We start from the raw sequence: 10158 nt of genomic DNA, 5'->3' as shown, positions 1-10158 counted from the left end.
CCAAATGAAATTGTCCTTGCGGTGTGATTTCCGGGGCTCTTCAGGCAAAAATACTATGTCATGTACATCCTGTTCTTCTTCTTCCTCCTCTTCTTCAGGGTTGGGAATGAACTGGGGAGGTGGTCCATCCTTCCTAGGAGGTGGTGGTGGTGGTGGGGGTCCACCAGCTGCAGCTACAATTCAAGCCATCTTCCAATAATCAAAATAGGTCTTCCTCTCACAAAGTTGAAAGTCAGAGTGAGAAAAATAGGAGGGGGCTTTCATCATTTGGGAGAAAAAAGTGTTCTAAACCAATGAAAAGTGTTATTTTCAAGTCACATGACCTGTTACGTTCACGTTACGCGTCCCGCTATGCACCCGGAGCGCTTCCGGGTAGCTGCGCTTTGCGCCTCGGTTCGCATTCCAGAACGCTTCCGGGTGCACTAACGCGGCGCGTCAAAAGACGCATTACGCGGCAATGCGATACGTCGCGTTTACGCGACGCGTCACGATGTTGTTTTCTAACGCGGTAGTTGCGCTAACGGAACGTTTACCGGTTCGCGGACCGGGTCGTGGAACCAAATTGAGCTAACGGGAAGCTACCCGGTGCGCGGACCGGTAGCGAAACTAAAAAAAAAATATATACATAAAAAAATTATATTAAAAACATATAAAATATATTGTTCCATTAAAATAAGAATATATTTTACAGCTTTTGATATTTGCAATTAAAAAAACATTGAAATTCACAGAAAAAACCATAGGTTATAGACCATATATAGTTAGGAATTAGCATTTACATAACCTTAAAAATTCAATGAAAAAACCATAGATTATAGACCATATATAGTTAGGGATTAGCATTTACAAAACCTTATTCTACTCACACAAAACCATTGAAATTCGCATATATAGTTAGTTGCACTAACTATATATCGCGCACCCGCAATCCACTGCTGATGATGTCACATATTACATCATTCATGACATGGTCAGTGACAACTCAAATGACATCACTGATGACAACATCCAGTGACTGTATGTTTCTGTAAAGTTAAAATATGTTTTACATATTGAATAATGAGTGGATGTATAAGTGTCTGGATGAAGGATTTAGTAGGTGCATGACAGACTGTATGAGAGAGTGATTAAATGTGTCTCACTGAGTGCATGGGTTAGTGACTAAACGGTCTTAATTTGTGCATCATTATGTCTGTTGTTCTGTAAACTGCAGTAGCTATATGAGTAACTATATGGGTTATTGATTGGTTGCCCAAGTATTTGTATGGGAGAGTGAGTGTGTGTGTGTGGGTGACTGGGAGGTGTGTGACTCTGTGCATTGATGTGTGAACAGTTGATTCACTAGATGTATGGGTTCAAAACTGCATGTGGAAACAACTGTATGGGTGGTTGACTGTGTGCATGAGTGTATTGGTGAGTAAATGGATATCTCAGTGCTCAGTGGTCAAAGTATTGCTTTATTAGCGCCAGGATTAAAATAGCGCTCACACTGCTTGGCTCGCTCTGTTTGTGACCAGCGCATTGGTTTTGTGTTTTCCCCCGGCGTCCTGCTCTGCCCTCCCCTCCATTTTGACTCTGTTTGTTGTTGTGCTCCGTCCCCTTCAGCCCGCCCCGCCTCCCACCTGAGACGCCCTCGCCCCTCCCCCTCCACTTTCCATATATGACAATTGCTCCCGCGCGCAGCGTCCACGCGCAGCGTCCGCAGCCCCCCCGCGTTACCTACGATGCCGCCACCCTCCTAGCCCTGAACCCCGGTCGCGCCCCCAACTGCGTCCAAGCTGCTCCTGGACGCACCCATGGACCGTTCTCCTGCTTCTCCTGCAAATTTAGCGGCACCGACAACATCCCCGCTACGACCACACCACAGATTCCCGACCCCAACCACCTAGAATGCATCCTTCTCAACACCCGCTCGGTCCACAGACACGCCATTGACCTTTGGAACCTACTAGATACCATCTCTCCTGACGTCGCCTTCCTAACGGAAACATGGATGAACGCTTCCTCCGCCCCTGACATCGCCATCGCTATCCCTGATGACTATAAGATCACACGCAAGGACCGCACCGACCATACAGGAGGTGGAATCGCTATCGTCCATAAGAAAACAATCCGCATCTCAACCAGCTCTGATGCCAACCTCGCCAACTCCGAACACCTTCACTTCCAGATCCACATCGACCCCAAGACCACACTCAGAGGCACCCTCCTCTATAGACCACCAGGACCCGCGCAAAATTCAGTGAAGACATCACGGACTTCATCACCCCACACGCGCTCCCCTCCAAAGACTACATCCTTCTGGGAGACCTCAACTTCCACCTTGAAAAGATCAACGACCGCAACACCGCCACCCTCTTAGACAACCTGCCAACCTCGGACTTAAACAACTGGTCACTTCCCCCACCCACATCGCAGGTCACACTCTCGACCCCATCTTCACCTCCAGCAACCATGTCTCCTTCAGCCACACTACAGATCTCCTCTGGACTGACCACAGCTGCGTTCACTTCACCTACAACAAGCCGAAACCCATCATCCACCTCCAACCAACTCTACAAAGAAACTGGAACAAAATCACCACAGAGCAGATCTCCACATCACTCCTTCAAACCTCCCCAGCCCTCTCTTCTAACGCCAACGAAGCCGCCTCCAACCTCACCCTTTGGTTATCCAACACCGCCGACACCTTAGCACCACTGAAAAAACGTCAACACAAACATGGCAACAAGAAGGCCTCATGGTTCAACGATGATCTCAAGAAATCCAAGAAACTGTGCCGCTCCCTTGAAAAGGCCTGGAAAAAAGACCCATCCACCAGCAACAAGGACGCCTTCAAAAGCGCCATCCGTACTCACCACCAACTGATCCGAAAAGCCAAGAAAACAGCATTCAAAGATCGACTTGACAACAACGCCCACAACAGCAAGGAACTTTTCAACATCGTCAAGGAATTTTCCAACCCCTCGGCCAACTCCAACGACATCACCCCCTCTCAAACCCTCTGCGATTCCCTAGCCTCTTTTTTCCACAACAAGATTGCTGACATCCACAACAGCTTTGACAACCAACCCGGAGACCAACCCACCCTACCATCAACTGACCATCTTCCCCCCGTTAACACCCTTAACGCCTGGAACCCAATCTCCACTGAGGACACCATCCGCCTGATGAATTCCATCCACTCTGGATCCCCCACAGACCCATGCCCCCACCACATCTTCAACAAAGCTGACTCCGTCATAGCTCCGCACCTCCGAGACGTCATCAACTGCTCCCTCAACTCCGCTACCTTCCCAGAAGATTGGAAACAAGCTGAACTCACCGCCCTTCTGAAAAAACCAACAGCAGACCCCACCGAACTCAAAAACTACCGCCCCATCTCGCTTCTTCCATTCCCGGCCAAAGTCATCGAAAAAGCGGTCAACAACCAGCTCGCCGCCTTCCTCGAAGCCAACAAATCACTCGACCCCTCACAATCCGGCTTCCGAGCCAAACACAGCACTGAGACCGCCCTCATCGCAGCAACAGACGACATTCGAACTCTACTGGACAATGGAGACACAGTCGCCCTCATCCTCCTCGACCTCTCTGCAGCCTTCGACACAGTCTGCCACAGCACCCTTTTACAACGCCTCAGAAACATCGGAATCCAAGGAAAGGCACTGGAATGGATCACCTCGTTCCTCACCGGAAGAACCCAGAGAGTCCGCCTCCCACCATTCAAGTCCGAGGCCTCTGAAATCATCTGCGGCGTACCACAAGGATCCTCACTCAGTCCCACCCTCTTCAACGTATACATGAGCCCCCTCGCGGCCATCACCCGACAACACAACCTCAACATCATCTCTTACGCGGATGACACTCAACTGATCCTATCTCTCACCAAGGACCCCAGCACCGCTAAAACTAACCTACACGAAGGAATGAAAGAAGTCGCCGAATGGATGAAACAAAGCCGTCTGAAACTGAACTCAGACAAAACAGAAGTCCTCATCTTAGGTAAATCCCCCTCTGCATGGGACGACTCCTGGTGGCCGGAAGCCCTCGGAAATGCACCCATCCCGACAGACCACGCACGGAACCTTGGCGTCATCCTGGATTCTTCACTCTCAATGAACAGACAAGTCAGCGCCGTATCCTCTTCCTGCTTTAACATTCTTCGCATGCTCAGAAAAACATTTCGCTGGATCCCCTCCGAAACAAGGAAAACAGTCACCCACGCTCTAGTCACGAGCCGACTGGACTACGGAAACACCCTCTACGCAGGTACCACCGCTAAACTCCAGAAGAAACTACAACGAATCCAAAACGCCTCAGCCAGGCTCATATTAGACATCCCACGCAACGAACACATCTCTGGTCACCTTAAAGACCTCCACTGGCTACCCGTCAATAAGAGGATCACTTTCCGACTGCTTACCCACGCACACAAATCACTCTACGACATCGGACCAGATTGCCTCAACTCTCGACTGTCCTTCTACACCCCCTCCAGCCAAGCCTTCGCCACTGTACCTCGCATCAACAAGACCACCATGGGAGGCAGATCCTTCTCATACCTGGCTGCCAAAACATGGAACTCACTCCCCGCTTACCTTCGCCTCACCCAGAATCACCTAGCGTTCAGAAAGCAGCTTAAAACGTGGATATTTGACAAATAATCCAACTCCCCTTCCTAAGCGCCTTGAAACCCTCTGGGTATGTAGTGCGCTATACAAATGTTTTGACTTGACTTGACTTGACATGTCAAAGTAAGTACATATGTAAAACACAGTACATGTGAGAGTTGACATATATAAATTACTGTGTATAAGAGCTAGTGAATGTGTGAGTGGCTGCATGGATCATTGAAAACTTGTATCAGTGATTGTATAAGAGAGTAAATATGTGTTAGAAAATCTTTTAATAAGTAAGGTGTGTATAACTGTATAGTTGAGGAAATGGAGGTGTGATTGATTCTTTGCATGACTGACTAGGTGTATGAGTAACTCTATGGATGAGTGACAATATGTGAGTGTCTGTTTACACTGAGTGTATATAAGGTTATATTAGAGTCTGAAGAGGTTCATCGTATTATCACATGAATGATGTCATCAGTGATGTGATGAGTAATGTCAAATGAGATGTCATCAGTGATGTCATTTGAGATGTCATCAGTGATGTCATTTGAGTTGTCATCAGTGATGTCATCAGTGATGTCACTGACCATGTCATGAATGATGTAATATGTGACATCATCAGCAGTGGATTGTGGGTGCACGATATATAGTTAGTGCAACTAACTATATATGCAAATTTCAATGGTTTTGTGTGAGTAAAATAAGGTTTTGTAAATGCTAATCTCTAACTATATATGGTCTATAATCTATGGTTTTTTCATTGAATATATATATATGTATATATACAGGGCCGCCAACATTGACGAAGGGAGGATTCCCGAAACGTGTTTGTTTCTGTATTTTTTTTTTCCTCACAAATCTTGAAACAGATTTAAGCAACGAGATTGCTGGTCATTTTCCCACCTTGTGGAAGGAGCTGAAGTATATATATATATACTACATAGTGACATTTCTCCACCATACTTTTTATCTGATGAGTCCATTTAACTCAGCAGTGACACATTGCATTTGGTCACTTGCTTAACAGATAGATTGTTATTCATGGTCTAGGCTACTTTGATGTACTTTGCAGGAATTCAAGAGGGAATTCAATTGCTAGAGTCATGTTGACCCTCTTTATGCGTGACATAATTTCAATCCTCAATGGAAAGCAGGCAATAGGCAATTGTTTCCACTGGTTTCAAAAGGGACACATTTCTATACAGAGCACCTTATGTGTTCATTCATGTTGGGCATGTAGGTATTTGGGGTTGGCAGAAAAACAGATGTTAACAATTGTTTTATCATTACAAGATAATACATACCACACTCCTATTTAAAATAATAAAACTCTTAATGAAATTATCACCTGACAACTATGGAATGTTGTAGAGAGCACTGACTGGAGAAAGATATAGATTAATTAGATTAGAGGAGCAAACCTTGAAAACTATTTGGGAAAGGAAGAATATCTGAGAGTAGAGGTTAAGAAAAGGAGGGAAAGATGGGGAGTGAACCCACAACTAGGACACTGTTGAAGCAGTTCCCTACCAGCACACAGTGTTATCATCCTGGGCCTCATTGTCCTAGTCTCCATACAGAAGTCAACAGAAGGTGTCTAGAAGCAACCCAGTGCATTTGAATTTACTCTTAGGTACGAGAAGCTGGTTAGTTTAAACGATTGTATGGGCTGAAGTTACCTGGTCTGAATGGAATATATTGGTGAGAGTAAACCTAACATTGTAAATCCATATATAAAACAAACTGAAGTCCTTCTCAAACCAATTGGAGTGCTAAAAATGTAACGTAGGTTTGGAAGAATGCTTCACTATCCTTTCAAAAACATTCCACAGCATCACTGACAATGGAGAGATTGAGGAAAGGATGGCAAAATAATTTCAAAGACTTGTGATAAAGGCTACTGAATGGGACAATGGAGGTACACTAGGAAACTTTCCACTCCCAAAATAACAACACCAGATACTACTTGAAATAACCCTCAGGATGTCTAGGAACATATGTGTCATTATGTATCTCATTTAATACCTGGTGCCACAATTTCAGGATAACAACTTGCATTTTCTAATGCCAGCATCAACTATAAAGATATCAAGAGATAAGACCAAACAGTTTTGAGAGATACAAATATAGTGCCAGTCTTTGAGCCCCAAAAGGTTGTATATCATGTACAATTGTAGACAGAATAAAATACAAAAAGTAGACTGATAACGGAAATACATTCAACTTAGTTAAGAAACAGAAAAACAAGGAACATCAAGTAAGCATTATTCTATATGTGTTGTACCTGCAATGGATTGGAAAGTTTAACGTCTAGCTAAAATGTGAAGTCTTGTATCAGGGACCTATTTTCCAATCACAGGTTTGATCTCATCAACTAAATTCAGGGAAGAGGAAGACTGACGACTACAATGACTTCGGCAGTCTTATTGAAACACATTCTTGTGTGATTATTGTCATTTTCTTGGTGACCCTACATGCTTTTCATCAAATACATTACATCAAAACTAACCTACCACTGCTATAGGAGCTGTATAGTAGTGCTACAGAACTGGACTATATCAAGAACTACATGTTAACATCTAGGACATCGAGGTCAAGTTTGGCAAAAGCTTTTGCATCTGGTTTGAGTTACTTTTATATACAGACCCAACTCAAAATCCTGTTTGTGATTTACAAACCAATGCAAATTGTGATTTGCATAGGTTTAAAACAAACTAAATACATGCAGCACAATTGTCTGCCTTGCATTACTTTGTGTCATAGAGATGTTTCATGTGTGGTGCACAGGGGTTCTAGTGCATCCACCCATAGATGTTAAATACTTTTAGACATAGATTTACACTATAATCCTGCACCTTCTTGAGGCTGGCATAGTAATGACAAACATCTCAATTTTACATTGTTATATCCTCTGTGAGTGTACGCTGTATTCTGCAGCACACAAACAAAGAGGACATTGCCTGCCAGCATTACTACACATAAATTATGCAGACCGTAACATAGAAACCCTTGCACTATTGCTCAAGGATGTCTACGTTGGCGTATGGATGCACAAAGTGTGTCAGCCCATGTAGAAACAGGAACTGTTCTATTTCTTGGTAGGTATGGCACAGTTCTGCTCTCTTCAGATCACACAACACAGCATAATAAACTTTTGATCATATTTATGACCAAGTTAGCAACACTCTTACACCACCAAACATGGTGCAAGAGCTACCCAAACCTTAATTCAGATTTGTGAAGCCACGTAAGGTCACAATGGAAAGCCATGTGTGCCTCCATAAATCAGGAGTAAGGCAATGCTGTGCAAATCACAGCATTGCACTACTCTGCCCTGGGAAGGTGTATAATGGTCATTGTGTGGGTCTCCCATGAAACTCCCATGTTTTATACGCATTCCCAGATTTATAAGGATTAATAAACCTTGGAATGAGCCACAAAGATACACCATCCCAGGAGAGGCATAACAATGAGAAATATTTGTATATTTGTATTAATTTTTGTATTTTATTAATATTTGTATTTCTCCTCAATACTCCGTCTTTCTATGGGTGCAGCATTATGCAGCACACATAGATAGTGGACTATGACTCAGGAAGATTGTTTTTGTGGGGGAATGTGGCCCTCCCTGCGCAAAAACAATCCTGCATGTAACACTGTCACCCTTACACCATGCTAAAAGGGTGCCAGAGCAGGGGAATAGGCAGGAATGTGCTGTATTGACTTAAATCTGGCCCATTTTTGTTCTCCTGTCATGCAAGTTTTGCTGCACTTCATGACTAGGCCACAAATATAGCCCTTAGTTTGCTGCCCTAAATTGTGTAAACTCTTAGTAAGACCGGATCATAATGATCAGCTCCACAGTTTTATCTAATATAGTATTTAAACAAATCCCAATAAAGCTAAATGTAATATTTTAGAAGGATAAAAGGTAATTTCAGCTTTGCTGATATTGTATTCCAAGACCTGCAGTACAGTGACAAAGCTGGAATGCACCCCTTTTAAAAATGTAATATCTGGTGAATATTAACTATTGAATATGTGCGTTATTATTTCATCTTTGTAGCATCATCTTTTCCTCAAGATTAAATAATGTCAATGATGTTGTTAATGTTTGTTTTCAGGTTGTCTACAAACACAGCTACTCATTGGACAAATGAAAAAAGAAAATCAGAGTTCGGTAACCTATTTGCTTATTGTAGGATTTTCTGACCTTCCACAACTACAAGCTCCCCTCTTTGTAGCTTTTTTACTGGTTTACTTATTCACTCTGGCAGGAAACCTTCTAATCATGACAACCATTTACTGCAGCTCCCATCTGCACACACCCATGTATTTCTTCCTTATAAATTTGTCCTTTATTGATATATGTTATGTTTCTGTCATTTTTCCACACATGCTGGCCCACTTTTTTCAGGAAGGCATGCAGGTTTCATTTACTCAGTGCATGCTGCAGCTGTACTGTTTTATGATTTTTGGGGTTGGAGAATATATCCTTCTATCAGTAATGGCTTTTGATAGATATGTTGCCATCTGCAATCCTTTACGTTACACATCCATCATGAGTATCTCTATGTGCATCCGTCTAGCTTTGGTATCATGGTTAGCAGGTTTCCTTGTTCCAATACCACACACTGTATTTATTTCTCAGCTCTCCTTCTGTGAGTCACACATAATGAATCACTTCTTCTGTGATGTGACCGCTCTTTTGAAAATTTCCTGTAGTGATACAAGCTCAATTGAAATCCTTACCTATGTAATGGCTACTATAGTGGCACTAATGTCCTTCAATGCGATCATTATTTCTTATATCAACATCATCTCAAAAATCCTAAATTATAATTCTAAAGGAGGAAGGCGCAAGGCATTTTCCACATGTGTGTCTCACCTCACTGTAGTTCTTTTATTCTACGGTTCTATTTTTGGTACCTATGTGCGGCCAACATCAACATATTCAGGCAACAAGATTTCTTCTTTGTTATACATTGCTGTCCCTCCACTTTGTAATCCCATGATTTACACCCTGAAGAATACAGACTTTAAAAATGCCCTGATGAAGTCAAAAATAAGAAGATAAGCTTTCTGAAGAAGAACTTGCAAGTTGTTCTTGGTGGGTAAACCCGCATTGTTGAGCAATTGCTAACTTTTTTGAAACATGACTCCTGAAATGTAAGCAGTGAACCCAGAGTGATCTTAATTTTTGCGCATCCATTTGCAGCTTTAATGTTTAATACATTTTTATCCACAAAATGTTTAAATGATTTATATTTTTCACAAGATTAAAGCTACAAACTGTAAATAGATCACTTGTTAATACGACTGTCTCTCTCTTTCATTTAAATACAGCTATTGCTTTCTTCCTCAACAGTGAGAGGTTAACAACTTCTGATATGGTAGGATTTGCTTTGCCTCAGTGACCCTAAGGAATACTAAGACAATTTGGAAGTTTGACCTAATGTTCTAAAAAAGATTTACCAAAGTATGGTGCTGATGTTTTCGTGACACAATCAAAATGCAAGACCACACACATATTTAC

At 42.8% G+C, this 10158-nt stretch overlaps 1 protein-coding gene across 1 annotated transcript; it reads left to right on the top strand.

The window, feature by feature from the left end:
• Nucleotides 1–8778: 8778 nt before the first annotated feature.
• On the top strand, nucleotides 8779–9699 carry LOC147700762 (olfactory receptor 5V1-like). The gene has a single exon (XM_086929223.1). The coding sequence runs from the start codon at nucleotides 8779–8781 to the stop codon at nucleotides 9697–9699; it is 921 nt and encodes a 306-aa protein (XP_086785349.1).
• Nucleotides 9700–10158: the final 459 nt, after the last annotated feature.

The sequence above is a fragment of the Lissotriton vulgaris genome, chromosome 7, assembly GCF_964263255.1.
Source record: "Lissotriton vulgaris chromosome 7, aLisVul1.2, whole genome shotgun sequence".
Taxonomy (NCBI): domain Eukaryota; kingdom Metazoa; phylum Chordata; class Amphibia; order Caudata; family Salamandridae; genus Lissotriton; species Lissotriton vulgaris.
Note: the sequence above shows the minus strand (reverse complement) of the source record. Positions and strands in the feature narration are given on the sequence as shown.

Coding starts and splice junctions, on each gene's coding strand:
- LOC147700762 (XM_086929223.1), top strand. CDS start 8,779: ATGAAAAAAGAAAATCAGAGTTCGGTAACCTATTTGCTTATTGTAGGA.